We start from the raw sequence: 21,462 nt of genomic DNA, 5'->3' as shown, positions 1-21,462 counted from the left end.
TTTTCTCTTTCTAAAAATATTTTCTTAATAACAAATGGACAAACAAAAAAAAACACCAACAAAAATTGATTTTTGCCTTTGCGGGAAAAAAAAGTCACAGTACGGAAATTTCACTAAAAATCATAATCGAATAAACATGTCTTTGTTTATGAGAGTGGTAATTTTTATTTATTAATTTTAGAAACTTGAGATAAGTAGATCGAATACCAGATGTATTTGCTTTTTAGAGCATCCACAACCGTGCTCTTGCCAGCGGCACGGTTGTGGGCCCGGGCGGTACTATTCATGCCTGCTCTCTGGCAAGAGCACAACACCCACAACTGTGCTCTTCCGCAAGGACGAGCACAATTAATATAAAATTCAATTACACAACAACATTTTCATAATACTAAAATTCATTAAAAAAACCACAATAAATATTACAAATGACAAATAAAATTAAACATTGCATAATTAAAATCCTAAAAATTAAAAATTACATAATTAAAATCCTAAAAATTAAAAATTACATAATTAAAATCCTAAAAATTAAAAATGACACTACTCGTTGCCGAATTTCGCCCACATGTGGTTGATTAGGTCTTCTTGTAGTTGATTGTGGATTCGAGTATCGCGCATTGTGTGTCTTGTCTCGATCCTCTCGCCAACCGTCGTATGCTCGCCTCGGCGTAGGGGAGACCTCGCTGTTGAGCTTCCGGCTTCGTCCTCGTCGTAGAAGCTAGCCGCCCTCGGCCCTTCGTCGGCTATAATCATGTTGTGTAATATAATACACGTGAACATGATGTCGGCGATATTATTCACGTACCACAGCCGAGCCGGGGCCTTCACAATGTTGAATCGAGCTTGAAGGACCCCGAAGGCTCTTTCGACATCTTTCCGCGCTGACTCTTGACGCTGCGCAAAAAGAACCCGTCTCGGGTCGTGCGGGTTGTGGAGCGTCTTCACGAACGTCGACCACCTTGGGTAGATACCATCGGCGAGATAGTAACCCATGCGGTATATATTTCCGTTGATGGTGAAGTCGATCGCCGGTGCTACACCATTCATCACATCATTGAAGAGTGGTGACGAATATAGCACATTCAAGTCGTTGTTGGATCCAGCAACGCCGAAATATGCATGCCAAATCCATAGGCGGTAGTCGGCGACCGCCTCAAGGATAAGCGTTGGGCCGCCGCCTTTGTGACCGCTCAAGTGTTGCCCCCTCCAAGCAGTCGGACAATTCTTCCACCTCCAATGCATGCAGTCAATGCTGCCAAGCATTCCGGGAAAGCCATGGACTGATTCGTGAAGACGAAGCAACCGTTGGCAATCATCAGTGGTGGGTGCTCGAAGGAATTCATCCCCAAAAGCAGAACGAACGCCCTCGCAAAAATTCTTTAAACATAGGATTCCAGTGGACTCACCGATATGCAAATACTCGTCGAACATGTCGGCCGTTTGCCCAGTAGCGAGTTGTCGGATGGCACACGTACACTTCTGCAACGCCGTGATACTTTGCCGGCCGGCTGCATCTACACCTGTTTGAAAGTATTCAACACGTGCGGACAATGTGTTGACAATTCGCATGAACAAGCGCTTTGACATGCGAAAACGGCGCCTGAAGTAATCTGCCGGAAACCGCGGCTGGTCGGCAAAGTAGTCGGCAACGAGCCTTTCGTGGGCTCCCTCCCGGTCACGATGGATGTACCGTCGATTTGATCTGGTTCGTTGAGGAGGAGGAGCAGGGGTATTCGCCGCGACATATGCTTCGTAAGCGGCACGATGTTGTTCGTAGTATTCTTGTTCTTCGCGTTCCGCTTCCGCCATAATATGGGTGAAATCCATTTGAGATTTTGAGTGGGGGATGAATGTGTTGATAGTTTGTATGAGAATTATGAATGAGAGATGAATGAGAGATGATTTGATGTGATAAATGGATGATGAATGTGTGTATTTATAGATGATTTTGGGGTAAAAAAAAATCAAAAAAATTCAGAAAAAACGGGAAAAAAACGGCCATATTTTTGGGATTTGGAAAATATTTTTTTTTTATTTTTTAGCATTATTTATAATTAAATACCGATTTTTTAAAAAAAAAATAAAAAAAAGTTTAAACACAACGGCTATGCCGTTGACGAATGGGAGCGCGCCACGTGTGCGTCCGCTGGCACGGACGTGCTCGATACATCGAGCAGCGCCGTGCCAGCGGCGCGGCTGCAGCGGCGGCGGTCCTGCGCCTTGCCAACGGCGCGGACGGCGGTGGCGTCTTTCGCCACCGCTGCGGATGCTCTTACTAGTACAGTAGTATAATTCATTTTATGCATTCTTGTTAGCATTATAACTATAAAAAAGAATCTCTTTATTTGCTTTTCAGCTAAGTCTAGAGTAAACTTTGTACCTATTATAAGTATCTCTCGTGATCTCCACTACTGACGTTGATCACTTTTTCCAATTAAATAATTATCGTATTTCTCACTTCTAAATAATTAAGGATCAGTAATAACTAATAAGTTAGTGTGTAATAAAATTCTAGTAGTTGTTACTTCCTTGAAACGAAAGTGTGAACATATATTTTAGGGTCAAAATGTATATTAAAGGCAAAAAATGGACCTTGCCACCCTGAATTATTAGCGTTATAGAAGATATTTTTTGCATGCTAATTGCAATTCACAGATAATAGTTTTAGTAGACTTGTAATAGATCAAGTCCTTTTTATTTGATTTCACAAAAACAATGTGATTAATAAAGAACAGTTAAAAGGTTCATTACCTAAAAAAACAGTTGAAAAGTTCATTAAAAGCAGAAATGAAAGCTCAATTAAGAACACAGAAAAAAAAATCAAGGGGTCAGAGAATAAGATTTAACTCATTTGATAATTCATGCAATATTAATATGTGTACTCGTTATAAGACAAAAATGAACTAAATCCAGAACCCTTTAATTTGGTGGCTTAATATGTGCTACAATTTCATTGACCAAAAATTTAAGTATTTTCCATGAACATGGTTGATCCTTATAAATTTGTATTAGAAAATTATACTCCCTATTATTATCGGTTTATATAAAATAAAAGAATAATATATTTATTTTCAATCACTATCATGCAAGTCAATGAAAAAATCATCTACTATAATTATTATTTGTGTATGTGTCACGGTGAGAAACCACAAATGAGAAACAACCTATTGATGTGGAGTTAGTGGAATTGGAGGAAGTATAGTGTTTTTGTGAAATAAGCTTTCGAATTGTGGAAGAGTCCGTGAGACGATGAGAGTGACATACATATTTAGAAATAATTTTCGCATTTAAGTAAATTTGTTTGGTAAAATTAATTTAAGACAATTTTTGCTGAGATTTTGAGCACCGGCACTCTAGCCATTAATGAGCTCAACTGATTGATTTATTTTGTTTTTCGAAAATTTCAGTCCCATTTCACTTATATGGAATATGTAGAGGATTATAATAAAAATCAATTTGATTAGAGAGTGAGAAATCGTTAATGATAATATTAGAAATTGGAACACTCCTTTTGACTATAGTCCATAATAATTCACATTAATTTTGAAGATAATCCGACAACTGCAGCCGTCCTTTTCAATTATATAGGTGTAGAAAATATTGAATGGAAATTTATAATGAAATACAAAAAAAATACTCCCTCCATCCCTGAAAATTCGTCCCAGTTTACCATTTCGATCCGTCCCTGAAAATTTGTCCCACTTCAAACTTACTAAAAATTGACATATCTTTATACTCCTCCATATTCACGATATTTACACTCTGACCCCCCTCTCTCCTCTCAAACCCACTACCAGCAGAAGACCTCTTACCCGCCGCCCAATTATCAGTCACATCAGCCCTAGACGGCGCCAATTCGCGATTCGACTCCCGATTGAAACTCCCCTGGCGTCGCGGCTGCTCATCCCTCATCCCGCCGCCATAGGATCTGAATCCCCCTCCTAGCTTGTTCCGATCGAGCTCTTCTGTCGTCCGCTCTCGCGGACCTGTCGGGAGAGCCATCAGCTCGTCCGTCGTCAACCCTTCGCTTGGAAGGCCGCCGGCTTCGCAGCGCTGTAGGTCGAGAATTCCTGGAGCGTGGGGACCTGCTTCTTTTTCTTCTTAGTCTTCGTCAGAGTCAGGGAAGGGAAATCCGCCGTCTCGGAGTGGCCGTTTGGCGCCGCCACCGTTTCCTCCTGCTGCTGGAGGAGCTCCGACTCGTTCTCCTCCGCGTCCAGAGCCCACGCGTCTGGCTTCGCCCACGCTGTCTTCACCGTAGCCGCCATGATTGCTGCTTCTCGATTTCTCTCTCTCTCCCATTAATTAGTTAATCACATTAATTATGTAATCACATTAATGTCGCATTACTTTTTTAATCACAGATTTTTGTAATCACATTAATTTTTTAATCACACCTCATTTAAACAACAATAAAAGAATAGCATCAAGTGGGACCCAAACTTCACTACACTCCTTCATTTAATACAAAGTCAAACTACTCCTTAAAACCCGTGCTCGGTCAAACCGGGACGAATTTTGAGGGACGGAGGGAGTAATAATTAGGTGATGGATAAGGAGTAAATTATTAGAGCATTAACAATGGACGCCCTGAAGCCCGCCAATTATTAGAGCATTAGCAATGGGGCGCCATAAGGGACGCCCTAAAGCCCGCCCTATGCACCGCCATGTCAGCATTTTATCCTCCTACCTTTCCACCTCCAGTGGGGCGCCCTAAATGCCGCCATAAGCATTTTCTTTAATTGAATATTTAAATAACTACAAAAATTAGAAAAAAAAAACCTTCATTTCATTTAAAATTAATACATTACAATACGAATTAAAAAAAATACGCATTCTCAACGACGGCGCCGCCTCCTCCTCTTCGCGCTGCATTTCGGCTAAGCAATCCGCCATTGCGTCATTGACGGCATTGAATAAGGCTCGCGTCAAGGTCCGACTAACTCCCTCTGAGGTACTCCAGTCGTCGTCGTGATTCATTTTTGTTTGTGAGAGATTATCAAAATATTCGTATGGAATGTGAGAGATGAGAGAAATGTTCGTATGAAAAATAGAATGATAAACGAGGTTTAAATAGACAAAAAATTGAAAAAAAAAAACGAAAACGCGTTGCATCGTTCGCGTCCCCCAAAATGGGTGGACGATGGGGCAGACGATGTCCTATCGTCCGCGGACGATCTATAGGGCGCGGATGATGCATCAGGCATCGTCCGCCCATTGCGAATGCTCTTAAAGAAAATGATTGTCTCAGACGCGCCATCGTCCGCCCCATTGCCGATGCTCTTAATGAAAATGATTACCTCAGACGCGCCATCGTCCGCCCCATTGCGGATGCTCTTAAAGAAAATGATTGAAATCAACTTAGTCCGAACAACACAATTTCGAGCTGACGACTAATTCGTTGACTTTTTAACTAATTTATCATTCGACTTTATAATGTCTAACGCGGATGTAAACAGATATTTTAAGGCACACACCTACCTGTCCACGATGCTTATTGTGTCTATGCTTAATTGCTTATTATTTCACAGATATATCCTCCTAATTTACATGATTTAATCTATAACATTTTTTTTGTAATTTATATTTTTACTTAGGAGTAGTATTATTCTATTGTTGGAGAATATACCTTTTATCTTTTTAAAAGCAAATCTCTAGAAAGGACCACGTGTAGAGTCATTATGTGCAAGTGCAATACTAATATTACTAGTGTTATTTTTTGAGTGAATTAGCAGAACCACGTCAATATTATTGTCAGAAGGAATCTGCAATCATAAAATTGAAATTATATTATTAGAAAATAATATAATGAACTAGACATAACAGTAGAAAACATTTATGTTGTGATTCGATATAAAATCAGGGAAATATATTTCCCAGTCAGGTTGTGTAAGGGTTAATGAAGTGTAGTATTTTGGCTGAATTTGTTTTTTTGATGGATTATTTTAGCAACGGTACTTTTGTTGCCATTTGAGGGATTTGTCTTTTTAATACTGTTAAATTCGAAGTCAGTAGCATGAATAATATGGTTGCATGTTTTTATTTTATTAGAATTTAGATATATAAAGAAGTTTAAGCAGAATAAAAACTTAAACCAAGTTCCCTTAAAATATTAAAAAAAATTAAATTTAAAAACTGACCAAGTTGTATCTAACAGCTTTTGCCGGCCCATTACTGTCGCTTGGCCCCCCAGCAATTCTAATATGAATGTGGAGTATGGGCCTTCTTTATAATTATTTTTATTAGCCGAATTGTATGGGTCGTGATATGGAGTACTATTTTTTACTAATTAATTTGATCAGGGGTAAATGATTGAATCATTTTCTCGATAAACTATCAGCGTTTGTATTACTAATTAAGTACTATGTCTACTACTACAATTTACAGTGGATAAAATCAATATAATTAAAGATAGGTAGTTTAATTGCAAAGAATGAAAAATATTGCAAAAATGAAAAAAGAAAATGTATAAATGGTGGTATGGTGCTATAAGAAAAAATCAACGTACCCGGATTAATAATCAGAAGTGAAATTCTTGCTAAGAATATGTATATATATGGAACTAAGAATATTGTAGCGTTTGAGAAAACATTGATCAAATTCCTTTCCGTACTTTTTTTTTTTGCCATTAACCATATATGTATGTATATATCATTATATCAACTTCAAAACATAGCTTTGTAAACTTTTCTTTTACACGGATGAAGAAATAGTAATAAAAGTAGATGTAGACAAAGGAAATGTGACGGTGGTTTGATTATGATAGAAATTTCTCAGGCCTGTTTGCCAAGAAATGTGTATGAATCTAGTTTATCTAACCTTTTTTTAAAGGTTCACCTACTATTGTTGTAAATTTATTGCGTCTTCATTTTGGAAATGTATAAGTTACTAGATATATATATACTTTATTTAATACGAGTATTTAGTTTTTCAGAAATTCACGATTATTAGAAATTATATCAACATATCATAATTGAATTGAAAATTAAACTAATTACTAAAATAAAAAAAGATAATATGCCGAAAGGTACAAATTAAAGATAACATATACCCAAATCGCAGTGTGAACATATGGTGCCTGCTTTTCCTTTGCTTTAGCCTTTTTAAACCCCTCTTCGCTAAAGCAAAAACATTAATTAATTAATTTTAATGTTATATGCAGCATTCTAAATAAATTTAGTGAGTATTATTGTGCTTTGTTGGGACTGAACCACCTAATGTTATGTTTGGCCTTCCCACTTTCAGGTGCTCATATTCGTCTTAATATATTTTCTTTCAACTTACAAGAAAGTAAAAGTAATAAAAGATGATATTTACCTCTACCTTTTTTAACTTGGTGCATCTATTAGAAAAGTAAACATAACTAAGAGTAATAAGTAAAGATAAATTGACAACTACCTGCAACATTATATCTTGCATAACTAAAAATGGGATTTGGCAAAAAAATGATTTTAAAATTTAGCCCTAGAAGCTGCTAGACATTGCTTAAAGCCAAAAGTGGAACCAAGAAAAAGGAGAAATAAAAAGCTAACTAAGAGCATCCCCATCCATGCTCTTAGCTCAGAGCATGGAAGTGGGCTCAGACCCATTTTTATTCATTTTTTACTCCCTACTATTCCCCAAGAGCACAACATCCACATTCATGCTCATCCTCAAGTACATGCTCAAGAGTCCCACCATTCTATTATTCAATTTAAATAAAAACATTTTCACAATATTAGAATGCATTAAAAATACCCGGAATACTATTACAAATTACTAAAAAATTAAAAATTACATAATCCAAATCCTAAAAATTTAAAATTACATATAAATCCTAAAAAATAAAAATTACATAATTAAAATCATACAAATTAAAAATTACATAATTAAAAATACCCCGTGGAAGACTAATCCTCTGGCCATATCCCCAATGTTTTTCGGAGATCCCGTATCATTGCCAAATGTGAACCAAGTTGCTCAGGAGTCATCCGAGACCTATCGGCCAAATTGAGTTGAGCCAAAAGGGTCCACAACGAGTTGGTGGGGGTTTGAGGTGGCACAAAGGGAGCGGGAGTGGGGGCGGCCGTCGCCTTCTTCCTTCCTTGCAGTCGGCGTTGGGAACTACTCGTGCCGGCGTCAGGGCTACCCAAGTTAGCTCCGGCAAGTTGGCTAGCCACCTCATCGGAGCCGCCGTCGGATAGGGATAACGACTCGACTGTTTGCTGGAGGAGGATGATAAGCCTCCCCTATACTTTGGATTTCTACGCACCTGCTGCCGAGCGCCGAGGTGCTTGAATGATTTGTAATGCATGGAATGGTAGGTCGACATGGTGGCCGTGATGATGTCGGCCTCGCTCATGCTGCTCCCCGCCAACCGCTGTTCCTGGAGGTAATACCCCTGAAACTTTTGGATTTCTTCGTTGGCTCTAAAGATGGCATTGCGCACCATACTCTCGTTGCTCTCGATGGTTCCCTCCGGTCGGTTGGCATTGTACCGGCGAGAGACGCGCCACCAAAACCTCTCCCTGGTTTGGTTTGTGCCGGTTTCCGGATCTTCGAATATTTTCAAACATGCTTTGAACATCTTCTCCATTTCCAGAGGAGTGTACGCGGTGCGAACGTGAGGGTCACCGCCACGACTATGAGTAGGAACACTACGAGGAAGAGGAGGAGGAGCGTTGGGGTTGTCCTCCGGAGTTTGGGAGCCGTCGATCCCTCCCGGTCCTTATTCGGGTGCCCACTCGCATCGCCCATCGGTGGCATCTTACTCGTCCACTGGATAAGGCCGGTAGCCACCCGGAATTTGAGAACCTTGGGTTTGAGGAGAGGGCGAGAATTCCATATCCGGATGAGGGAATGGTGTTGGGTTGAACCATTCGTGGTTCCATCCGCGGGAGTCAGAGGGGTGATCGCCGGAGCCGGACATTTTTTTTGCAAGAGTGAGAGATTGAGAATTGATGAGAAAATTTAGTTGAGAATTGTATGGTGTGGTGTGAATTTTTTTTTTGTAGAAATGAAGGGTATTTATAGATGAAAAATGTGAATTTTGGGGGAAAAATGAAAAATAAAGTAAAAGTGGGGAGAAAACAGATATAATTTATTGGGAAGTGGGAATTTTTTTTTTATTTAAAAATGATTTTTTAAATTAAAATTAAAAGCGGCACGGACGTGCTCTTATTATCGAGCAGCGTCGTGCCGTCGGTGCGAGCACAGCAGCTGACACGAGTGTGTCGCGCTGTCGGCAATGACGCCGTCTGCCCCATCGAGCAGCGATGGGGATGCTCTAATGTGCATGTAATTAAGTGGGGAGCCACAAATATTTCATACTCTGCAAAAGAGAGTAAATTTGGCCCAATACACCTAATTGCAAATGTATAAAAAAAATTAAAGTGAATCTCATAGCTGTGTTAAGCAAAAAAAGTGAGAAAAATGCTCGTGGTTCTGAGTAGTCATGACTCATTCTTCATATATGCATATACCCTTTTTCCTTTTCAATGCCCTATTGGATTTTTGAAAATGATATCCTTCGGCAACATGCAATGACACGTAGTACTTGTCGAAAATACAAAATAATCAATCAAAATTTTATGATATTGTAATAGAGTCATCAAAACAATGAGCTTAGTTAGTTTAGCAAAAATATTGGGCTATATATAGACATCACTACCTGCTCTTTCTTGCACATATCAAACACACACACAAACACATATCTGTGAGAAAATGAGCAGCTTTTTGAGGTTGTTTGCTACTGCTTTCCTAGTGATGATGCTTTTGTTCTCCACTGGTACATTTCTATTCTTAACATGCATGTTTGGTTTTTAATTATTCTACTCTAAATTAGTTAATTATTTACTAGTTAGTTTTATATTTACAAAAAATGAAATCATAGGAATGGTGGCGGAGGCAAGGACGTGCGAGTCGAAGAGCCACCGGTTCAAGGGAATCTGTGTGAGAAAAGCCAATTGCGCGGCGGTGTGCCAGACAGAGGGTTTCCACGGCGGCCACTGCCGGGGCTTCCGCCGCCGCTGCTACTGCACTAGACACTGTTAAGTGTCACCTAAATTATTAAATCTACACTTGTTTTAATTAAGAAGATTGATTAAATCAATGACTGTTTACTGCTACAACGTATGAGTGTAGCAGTCCGTCATGGATATAAGGTGTTTTGATGTATTTGTGTGTGATTGAAAATAAGAGAACTTCTCAACTGTTTCTACGGAGGAATTTTAATTTCTTTTCGTGGCTTTCCGTTTTATTATGTAATCTTTTGCAGCTTTTAAGTTTTGAGTATGCATGTACTACTTCATTTCAAATTATACTTAAGCTATATTGTTGGAGCTTTATTGCACTTGTATTGAGAAATAAATTGAACTAAGGTATCAAATATATTGATCGAAAATTACTCATCATGAATATATTGGTTTTAAGTTATATGAAACGAATAAGTGAATATGCATAGTTAATTAAAGAGTGATCCTCAATCCTCATGTCTATATCTTTGAGGAATAATAAATGCATAGGGAAATAGCAATGCTTGTATATGAGAGGTTTGCAAGTGAGTGTAGAGATAGACACACATGCTATAATACTTACTACTAAACCATTTCAATACTGATTGAGGTGGATTGGCAACGCAATCAACGGACGGCTTCCCCTCGAACACCATCACCCTATCAGCAAGGTATGTTGCCATGGTGAAATCATGCTCCACAAGTGCGGTCTTCTTCACTTGTTGTATGAATTTCTTTATGATTTCGAAACAATGAATGATACTCTGCTCCGCGTCTAGATATTTGCTTGGTTCATCTATCAAATATAAATCAGCTGGCTACACCCCACACCAAAGCAAATCAACTGTAAATGACAAGCAAAATAACACAGAATATTCACTATAGACCTCACCTTTCCAATACAAGCAACGATGGAAACCCTCTGTAATTCTCCATTAGAGAGATCCTGAAGCTTTTTATCCATCAAATTTTTATTCAATAGAGGCTTCATCACATCAGATACAAACTGAGGATCCATGTACGAATCACGAATTCTTGAAAACAACAAACTTTTCACGGTAAGCTGAGCTGTCATACCGACATTCTGTGACTTGAAAGAGACATTGAACTTGGGAATTTCCACATCACATTCTACTGTACGAGGCTCAAAAATGCCAGCCTAAAATTTGGAAGGACAACGTTGTTGATTCGGCATAAATTAGCATGTTTCTTAAAACTACACAAAATATATATACTACAAATGTACCAGTATCCGTAGGAAGGTTGTCTTTCCTGTTCCATTTTCTCCGAGCAGCACAATAATTCCCGAATCACTGAATTCACCCTCCATAACCTTGAGCTTGAATTTTCTTCTCTGAGTGACCGTCACGCTTGGATACTTGTGCCTTGCACCTGTTTCAATTTGCTCATCACTTACTCGTCGAATCTCTTCAGCCTGCGACATTTTATGGAATTGGCATCTCAGTTGCCCAAATACTACATAATATTCTCTAAGGAGATTGTTCAGGCACTGAGGCTTAGAGATTACCTGAGAATAAATGCATATCAAAGAGAGGTAACATGAAGTCATGGAAATAACAATTGTTAGACAAAAAAATAGAATATGGCGGATTAATTAAGTAGCAGGTGGTCGGGCTATTATCGCATTTATTAATTAGGTGGTAGGTGAATATATAATTTCAAATAGTACAAGCTTATGATTCAGAGATGATTGTGTTTTCTTTCTCAAATGAGACGATTTCGAGTATGATTCAGAGATGATTGTGTTTTCGAAGCGAGTATCATGTTGCTGAACGTTAGAAAGGCCGTATTTTTGGTGTAGGTTGGGTTCTCGGAAAGCTGATTTTGCTGATTTTCTCTGCTGGATTACTGGTTTTTTTCTCAAGTTTTTCTCTCTCGTCGACGTATTTTCCTTAGGTGTACAAAGCTAATGTTTCAAACATATGTAATGCAATATTTTTCTGAGTAGTACAATATAATTTTTTCTTTATATAATATGCAACTTTTTTATGCAAACAGTATATGATTATTAGATTATTATGCAGATGTAATTTGCATCTCCTTGTGATGCGAAATATATATATTCGTATGCAAATTAAGCAAAAATTATAATCAAGGAAATAATATCATGCCGACCGAAAATTAGGGAAAAAGAAACTTACCTTATGGAAAAAATGATTAATGGCGTGATTCTAGGAAATATTGTATAACCGATAATTTAAATTAATAAAATGTGAAATTATATTTGATGCAAACTGATTTTGTAATTGATGCAAAAGTTATGTGTTCAGAATGCAAATTGCGTAATGGCGCACAAGTTAAGTGCAAATATACTGCAAATTTATTATAATGGAAATAATAATCATGCAATCAAAAACTGGGAAATATTAAACTTATATCAATTACATAACAATACTATTATAGTATGCATACTTTATTTCGATAAAAAAGAGAGAAAAATAGTATTCATTGTAAAACAAGCTTAGGTGCAATGCAGATGATATCTTGTGTTGATGCAGTAATTCTTGTGAACGAAAAAGTACTGCTAGAATAATACTATTAACTAAAGAATAGAATATCATAGTACTATATAAATTAAACTAGGGAAAAACAAAATCATGAATTGTAATAAAAAGCAAGAATATAATGCATACTAGAAAATAGGAAAACAAACTTGTTTTATGTGCGAAGAACAAAATAAATGACGTACAATTAGATAGGAAAAAAAGGATGAATATTATTACCTTGTGATAATAGTAGGAGTATTAGTATATGTTAGTGGCATGAATTTAGGAGGAAGATGTGAAATTGTAACTTACCGTATGAAAGAAGACGTGTAATTAGGAATGAGAATTGAACCATTTCTCTTAAATTACATCCATGCATACCCTTTTATTAAAAAAAATAGACGTATGTTATAATTTTGAAATTAATTAGTTTTTGAAACATTTCCATGCATGTACTACTTCATTTTAAAATTATAATATGACAAACTTATTTTGGTGGAGCTCGAGGAATCACCTAAAACATCTCCTAATCCATCACCTAATTAATGCACAAATGAAAAATAGACATATAGATATTCTTCATAACATTTAAAAAAGAATATAAATACCAACTTTCCTAATCTCCTACTGCACTATAAAATAACCTTTCCAAAATTTCATCACTTCTTAAATTAAAATACAAGTGAAATAAAATAAATTATAAAATTATAAATCTTCTTTTTCATATTTTATTTATTGCTCATAAGTATAACTTATTTAATTGGTATTGATTTTTTAAAAAAACGTTTTGTGTTTTTCATTTTTTTTAATTTTTAAGTTTTAATTTAATCATGTTGTTTCAATTTATCATTTTTTAAAAATCAATCAGTCAATGTACAATGTACAATGCTAAATAAGGAGTAACAAATCATACCCTTAAATAGCCCAAACTCTATATATGCCAAGGCCCAACTCCTAAATAGCCCAAATTCTAAATATGCCCAAGGCCCACTATATACCATAGCAATTGTATGGTATTGTATATTAAGTTCATGATCGCTTTCTCTTGGTCACTATCATCACACCGCTGTCGTTGCGACACCGTTGTTGGGTCCACCAATGATGGTTAATAAGGGCTGCAATCAAAATTTATTAATTGACCACACTAATTTTCGTTTTACTTTTCAAAATTAATAGTAAGACTGAGAAAAACAAATCTTGTAGGAAAAACATGTGGGAAATTAGAAAGGACTCAAAACCTTTCCTTTTCCTAAGTCTTTTGGCTTTTCAACCTCCAAGTGTTTATGAGGTGCCTTAAACCTGAGACCTCTCGTGTGGCCACTCCTAGCCTATAAATAGGCTTGTTTTGAGAGATGGAAGACACACAACACAACCTACAATCATTCTCTCTTCTCTCATAGCTCAAGCACTCTAGTTCGCATCTTAGGAGCATCGCATTGCTCGGTTCTCGCCTCCAATTCAAGTTCGCCGGAGCCTACGAGTTTGAGGTGCTTCAACTCGATAGGAGGAAAGTCGTTTCATCTTTGGGGACATTACGCCAATCCGTGAGCACTAGCCGGGGCGTATTTCGTCTTGCGGAGAGAGGGATACCTCGACTCGACTTGAAGAATACTATAGTTTGCATCTCTTTACTTTCGTTGTAATTTATATTATTATATTTACCTTCCAGTTTTGTTCTTTTGTAATAGCAAGAGTTTTCCCGTGTAAAGGCTACAATATTTCCAACATTCGCAAGACGAAATATTGTACTCTTGCTGAAATCATGTCGACCGATGCCGGAGGAAACATGAAATTCAAAGCTGGAATAAAGCAACGAACGGTCGCAATGTGGTTGCGCTATGGAGTGGTTAATTCCTTGAGATCTATTCTCTTGAGAGTGATGTTTATCGTTTGTCTTTTGACAAGCAAGACCAATTTAGATTTGGTAGTAGTAATTGAGATGCATGGGTTGATGAATATACCAATGCACATTTGGTTCAATATAATTGTGTACTTATTGTTTGAAACAATACTGTACAAATTATTTGAACGTGTTGTTATAAACAACAAATATCACGAGGTGATCGCAGTGGTCTCCGACGTGGACCATGGTAACAATCCCAATGAATGGTTTGTTGATACGGGTGCCACATGTCATGTGTGCTCCGAGAGAAGCGTTTTTTCTACTTACAAATCTGTTGGAGGTAGAAAAGTACGTATGGGAAACCAAGCCTCTTCCGAGGTGGTTGGTGTGGGTAATGTGTTCCTAAAATTAGGATCCGGAAAGGTTCTTACCCTCAAGGATGTGCTGCATGTCCCAGACATCCGAAATAATTTGGTGTCAGGCTCACTTCTAGTAAATCATGGATTTTCACTAGAATTTGAGTGTGAAAAGGTTATATTGACCAAGTATGAAAAGTTCATAGGTGAAGGTCACCTAGTGAATGGGCTTTTTGAGCTGAATGTTACGGTCATTCACCGTGGAAAAGGATTAAGAAATAAGGAAGATGACACATCATCTTATTTGCTTGAGTGCTCTGATTTATGGCATAAAAGATTGGGACATGTAAATCTAAATGCTATAAAAAGATTAGTAAATCTTAATTTACTAAAAGTAGATAAGTTTAACTCACAAGAAAAATGTGAAGTCTGTGTTGAAGCAAAAATGACCAAGCTACCGTTTCGCTCGGTAGAACGGAGCACAAAACCTCTAGAGTTAATCCATACAGACGTATGTGATTTAAAATTTGTGCAAACTAGAGGTGGTAAAAAGTACTTCATCACATTTATAGATGATTGCACAAGGTATTGTTACCTTTGCTTATTAAGAAGTAAAGATGAGGCAATTGAAGCGTTTAAAGACTTCAAAAATGAAGCCGAAAATCAACTTAATTGTCGAATTAAGTGTGTTCGAAGTGATAGAGGTGGTGAGTATGTAGCCCCGTTTGCAGAATTATGCCATGCAAGTGGTATAATTCACCAAACAACGGCTCCATATTCTCCACAGTCAAATGGAGTTGCTGAACGAAAAAATCGAACACTTAAAGAGATGATGAATGCTCTGTTGATTAATTCTGGTTTATCCCAGAACATGTGGGGGGAGGCTGTGTTAACAGCGAATCATATCCTGAATAAAATTCCACAAAAAATAGGGATGTGACTCCTTATGAGTTGTGGAAAGGGAAGAAACCTTCATATTCATACCTCAAAGTGTGGGGGTGTTTAGCGAAGGTAGAAGTGCCACCTCCGAAACAAGTTGCAATAGGGCCTAAAACAGTCGATTGCATCTTTATTGGCCATGCACTTAATAGTAGTGCATATCGTTTCCTAGTCCATAGGTCAGCTGTGCCTGGCGTGGCTGAAGGAACAACGATTGAGTCAAGGAATGCTATATTCTTTGAGAATGTATACCCTTGCAAGAGGCAAGAGGATTGTCCTAGTGAAAGAATGATGGATGAATCCACTAGTTCTGATCCTCCAAAAAGGACGAGGTCAAGTCCCGAGGATGTTGAACCAAGACGTGGTAAAAGAGTTAAAGTTGCTAAAACATTTGGTCCTGACTTCATAACTTTTATGTTGGATGACGAACCAAAGTCATTGGCGGAAGCTCTGTCTAGCCCAGACGCGGCGTGGTGGCAAGAAGCTATCAACAGTGAAATTGAATCCATCATGAGAAATAACACTTGGGTGTTAGTAGACTTGCCTGAAGGCTGTAAGCCTTTAGGGTGCAAGTGGATTCTGAAAAGGAAATATAAGCCCGATGGTACTATAGATAAGTACAAAGCTCGCCTAGTTGTCCAAGGCTTTAAGCAGAAAGAAGGGCATGACTTTTTTGATACCTATTCACCTGTTACGAGAATCACTTCCATTCGGGTGCTTCTTGCGATTGCTGCTTTGCACAATCTTGAGATTCACCAAATGGATGTGAAAACTGCGTTTCTGAATGGTGATCTGGAAGAAGAAATATATATGGAACAACCCGAAGGGTTTGTTGTGCCTGGGCAAGAGCGTAAAGTATGCAAACTGGTAAAGTCATTATATGGGTTGAAGCAAGCACCATTACAATGGCATTTGAAATTTGACAACGTGATGTTGGCAAATGGATTTACTATCAATTAGTGCGATAAGTGTGTTTACATTAAGAACACAGATAACGGTTTTGTTATTGTGTGTCTGTATGTTGATGATATGTTGATAATGGGCAGCAATAGTGCCATTATTAATGAGACAAAAAACATGTTGAAAAGAAATTTCGATATGAAAGATATGGGTCTAGCTGATGTGATTCTTGGAATCAAAATATTGAGGACTAATGAGGGAATTGCCTTAACGCAATCTCATTATGTTGAGAAAATGCTTAAGAAATTCAACTCGTCTGATTGTAAGCCAGCAAAGACTCCTTTGGAGCTAAATGTCCATCTGAGCAAGAATATGGGTGATTCTGTTGCTCAAGAAGAGTATGCAAAGGTCATAGGAAGTTTGATGTTTATCACAAACTGTACTCGACCTGATCTTGCTTGTCCTGTAAACAAGTTGAGCCGATTTACGAGCAACCCAAGTAAGGAACATTGGAAAGCTCTGTGTAGAGTTTTGAGATACTTGAAGTATACTCTTAACTTTGGATTGCATTACACAAGATATCCCCAAGTACTTGAAGGGTACTGTGATGCAAATTGGATCTCTGATTCAAAAGACTCATTTTCTACAAGTGGGTATGTGTTCACTGTGGGGGGTGGTGCTGTCTCGTGGAAATCAACGAAACAGACGTGTATTGCTCGTTCCACCATGGAATCTGAGTTTATCGCTTTGGATAAAGCAGGGGAAGAAGCCGAGTGGCTTAGAAACTTCCTAGAAGATATTCCATGTTGGAAGAAGCCAGTGCCGACAGTAGTGATACACTGTGATAGCCAAGCAGCTATAGGTAGAGCACACAGTGGCTTATACAATGGTAAGTCTCGACATATTCGTCGGCGACATAATACCGTCAGACAATTGATCACAAGTGGTGTTATCACAGTTGACTATGTAAGGTCAGTGGATAACTTAGCGGATCCGTTAACAAAAGGTTTAAACCGTGATCAAATGCAAAAATTGCTAAAAGGAATGGGACTGAAAACCACATCTTAAAAGATGAGTATAGTGGTAACCCAACCATACGATTGGAGATCCCATGGGATTGGTTCAATGGGAAAACGAAGCTATACAAATCTAGCTGTAACACTCAGAAGATTTTAATCTTCGCCCATTCTTTAGAAAGCATTGAGTGTTGTAACCTGCACGTGGTAAGAGGTTAAGTCTTTTGACTTTTAATGATTCTTGAAATCTCAAGGAGATACAGTATGGCAGGATACTCATGAAAGAATCACCTATGTAAGTGAGGAGTAAGGCCGCTTCGTGTGTGTGAGTCACTTATGAATTCCAAAGAGGTGTTCCACGGCCGAAACGGACACAAACGTGAGAACTGATGGAGTTGAGACAATATTGTGTTGATGCTATTGACTAGGCATACACCAAGGAGGAATAGTTCAAGGCATCGCGTCCACTAGTCCGCCGGTATGTCCGATAGTGTTGACTATGGAAGGTTCAAAACCACAAGTTACCTCTCCAAATACAGTATCGTTTCCTGAGAACTGAGCAAAAGAGTCTGCATACATGCATTTGTGCCTGATGTTGGTTTGAGCTTGCTGCGCTCTAACCAATGTGGGGGATTGTAGGAAAAACATGTGGGAAATTAGAAAGGACTCAAAACCTTTCCTTTTCCTAAGTCTTTTGGCTTTTCAACCTCCAAGTGTTTATGAGGTGCCTTAAACCCGAGACCTCTCGTGTGGCCACTCCTAGCCTATAAATAGGCTTGTTTTGAGAGATGGAAGACACACAACACAACCTACAATCATTCTCTCTTCTCTCATAGCTCAAGCACTCTAGTTCGCATCTTAGGAGCATCGCATTGCTCGGTTCTCGCCTCCAATTCAAGTTCGCCGGAGCCTACGAGTTTGAGGTGCTTCAACTCGATAGGAGGAAAGTCGTTTCATCTTTGGGGACATTACGCCAATCCGTGAGCACTAGCCGGGGCGTATTTCGTCTTGCGGAGAGAGGGATACCTCGACTCGACTTGAAGAATACTATAGTTTGCATCTCTTTACTTTCGTTGTAATTTATATTATTATATTTACCTTCCAGTTTTGTTCTTTTGTAATAGCAAGAGTTTTCCCGTGTAAAGGCTACAATATTTCCAACATCTTGATGGGTCTAACGCCAACAGCAATTCATGATACCTGTGCCAATTGTATGGCATGTGGAAATAGATGGAACCAACCTATGTGTAACGAATATACAAGTCATGAATGGTATGCTAGGGAGATTTACTCAAATGTGAACAATCGGATTTCCTGAAAGGCGTGAAACACTTTCAGATCAAATCAATTTGGTGGTTCTACCAATATTTGATCGGATACAATTCAAGTATTGAAGATTCGTATGTTGATTGTCATACTCTTTGAACCGAAAATTGACGAAACATTGCGTCTCTTCACGAAGGATTGCGTCTCTTCGTTTGGGGTAACTGAATTTAACCGTTTTTTAAATAGTTTCGAAATTTGCAAATCAATCCTTCGACTATCAGAAATAATATTTCCGGATAAATTTTCTACACAACAACTTTAATGGCAATAAAAAATTTCCAAGCTGACCTGGGGCTCTGGCCCTCCGCAGTGACGGAACCAGCGTAGGCCAAGCCCCCGCTAGAGCGGGGGCTTGCTGGTTCCTAATCACTAGTATCACCGGCAATTGTAAGGGCGTCGCCCAGTTGCAGAATCTGTTGAGGGCTTAAGGAAGAAGATGAAGTTACATACTTAGGTTTTGATGTTGGGCTGGAATGTGTAATAAAATTAATTAGCCCATTACTATTTACGAAACAATTTAAAAATACTCCTCTTTAATTCATGACTGTATATTTCTCAGTATAGATATATCGCCTAGGGTCTCTCGCTGCATTTTTTTTTATATTGACAGGTAATGACTCATTTATTGGCAATTATCATTAATCCCCAAGAATTAATACTATGATTGAATATTGATCAAATCGATAGTCATTATTCCTATAATTCTAACTCATGTAATGATTTTTTTTTTCTGCCTACAAAATTTTATTATTAATCCCCAAGAATTAATACTATGATTGATCAAATCGATAGTCATTATTTTTTCATATAATAATTTCTTTTTTCCGCCTACAAAATTATACTAACAATTTATAAATTCTAATTCATGTATCAATTTTGTGTGGTGCATGAATTTAGTTCCTCATATCATTAAATTATGTTGCTATTATTTGTATTACTCTATATTAGATGGTGTTCTCTTTATTTTTTCATTTGTTTACTTTAGTTTTTTATATTAATTGCTTATGAGAGTAAGAGTTTAGGCCATATAGTTTCATTCGAGAAAATGGTAATATTTTAAAAATTTATAATCTTTAGTAGGAGTATAATTTTATGGTGAATAATTATATAAAATTTTTGTCTTCAAAGTGTGTTATAATTTTGGTGTATAGTTTCACTAGAGAAAATGTTGTTCTCTTTAACTTTTGTAAAAAGGTTATAAGTAAAATTAAATATTCTAATACTATTATTTAAAATATATATATATATATATATATCTTAATTTTTATATTTCAGCCCCGGCTTGTTTATATTTCTGGTTCCGTCACTGGCCCCTTGGACTCCGTTACTCGGGGGAGCTGCCCCCGAACCCCCGTCTAATCATAATGAATTCAAACAAGCGTGCACTACGCACTTCCAAACTTATATGATGTCTCATTATGACAATATTGATCAAACAAGTTAATCCAATTACACTAAAATAACCAACATGATATAGTTTTATTTGATTAAATCACTCGTAAAATCCTTGGTTACTATTCCACATAATATTATTTGGAATTTGGAAAAAAAGTATTCCGTGAAAAAATGAAAAAGAAGATGCATAACCTGAAAATGGAAAGAGGAGAATGAAGTAGTTATTGGATGTAATGAGATAATTTTAAAAAATCAAATGACCTGTTAAGTCGTGTTGATTTAATCTTATTAAATGTTTCAAACAAACTAAAGACAAACAATAATTATAAACAATGAGTTCAGTTCCGAGTTGTACGCCGTCGTCTATTTCAAATTACTTAAAAATTTACCCTGATAATGACAGCTAACCACAATAATTTACTTTTAAGATAAAAGAAAAAGGGATGAAAGAGAGTGATACCCACCCACCGATTAAAAGAATAGCTCAATCTCACAGCTCCCACTTCTACTCATCTTATCTCAATGTTTGTCTCTATCATTGACTCTAATCAATAATGTCACAAAAAATGATCAAACTTTGATTGGTCAAGTTATTAATTAACACTATTATATGCACCTCGGATTAATCAATCCCGAAGCCAATGAAGACTTGAAATAAGCCACGATTTCAACAAAAATTATGGATTTACAATACATAGTATCAAAAGTAACAATAGACTACTCCGAAATTTGTGATCATATATAGCCATAATTTATAGAGGGAACTACACTAATAGTCTCTGATCTTGTTGAAAAATGCATCAATGATCTCAAAAAAATTTAATTATAAAAATAAATAAAGCATAATTTAAACATTTGGTTTCTTATTTAAATTTCTGCAATCATAAATCATCAAATATTATTTATGAGGGTTTAATTGATTTTTTAAAAGAAAATGATTATGGAAGAAAAAATAAAAAAAATTAAAGGAAGAATAGAAAGGTCCAATATGTCCTCAAGTATTAAATATTCACACTAATGGTGCCTAAGGTTAATTTAGTCTTATCATACTAAAAATGTTATAAAAAAATTTTAGAGACCATTAGTGCATTTTTTCAATAAGTTCAGAGATTAGTATAGTTTACTCTAATTTATAAAGAGGTATGACCACTAATACTACACACTTGTACTATTCTACCGTGGGTGGCCATC

At 37.2% G+C, this 21,462-nt stretch overlaps 2 protein-coding genes across 3 annotated transcripts; one reads left to right on the top strand and one right to left on the bottom strand.

The window, feature by feature from the left end:
- The first annotated feature begins 9,617 nt into the window (after positions 1–9,617).
- LOC121772650 (defensin J1-2-like) lies at positions 9,618–10,322 on the top strand. The gene is made up of 2 exons (XM_042169838.1): positions 9,618–9,763; positions 9,869–10,322. Exons 1-2 carry the CDS (start codon positions 9,700–9,702, stop codon positions 10,027–10,029), a joined length of 225 nt encoding a protein of 74 aa, XP_042025772.1. The 5' UTR covers positions 9,618–9,699; the 3' UTR covers positions 10,030–10,322.
- A 62-nt stretch (positions 10,323–10,384) lies between these two features.
- Positions 10,385–21,454, bottom strand: LOC121772649 (ABC transporter E family member 2-like). 2 transcript variants are annotated; one of them, XM_042169835.1, is made up of 5 exons: positions 20,736–21,454; positions 11,518–12,878; positions 11,236–11,424; positions 10,882–11,148; positions 10,385–10,807 (listed from the first exon to the last, which is right to left on the bottom strand). In XM_042169835.1, the coding sequence occupies exons 2-5, from the start codon at positions 11,557–11,559 to the stop codon at positions 10,457–10,459; spliced, it is 849 nt and encodes a 282-aa protein (XP_042025769.1). In that variant the 5' UTR covers positions 11,560–12,878; positions 20,736–21,454; the 3' UTR covers positions 10,385–10,456. The 2 variants fall into 2 exon arrangements, with proteins under 2 accessions (XP_042025769.1, XP_042025770.1); XM_042169836.1 differs by lacking the exon at positions 20,736–21,454 and having other exon boundaries at positions 10,386–10,807; positions 12,809–12,853.
- Between the last annotated feature and the right edge of the window lie 8 nt (positions 21,455–21,462).

This window comes from Salvia splendens, chromosome 16, assembly GCF_004379255.2.
Source record: "Salvia splendens isolate huo1 chromosome 16, SspV2, whole genome shotgun sequence".
Lineage (NCBI taxonomy): Eukaryota > Viridiplantae > Streptophyta > Magnoliopsida > Lamiales > Lamiaceae > Salvia > Salvia splendens.
Note: the sequence above shows the minus strand (reverse complement) of the source record. Positions and strands in the feature narration are given on the sequence as shown.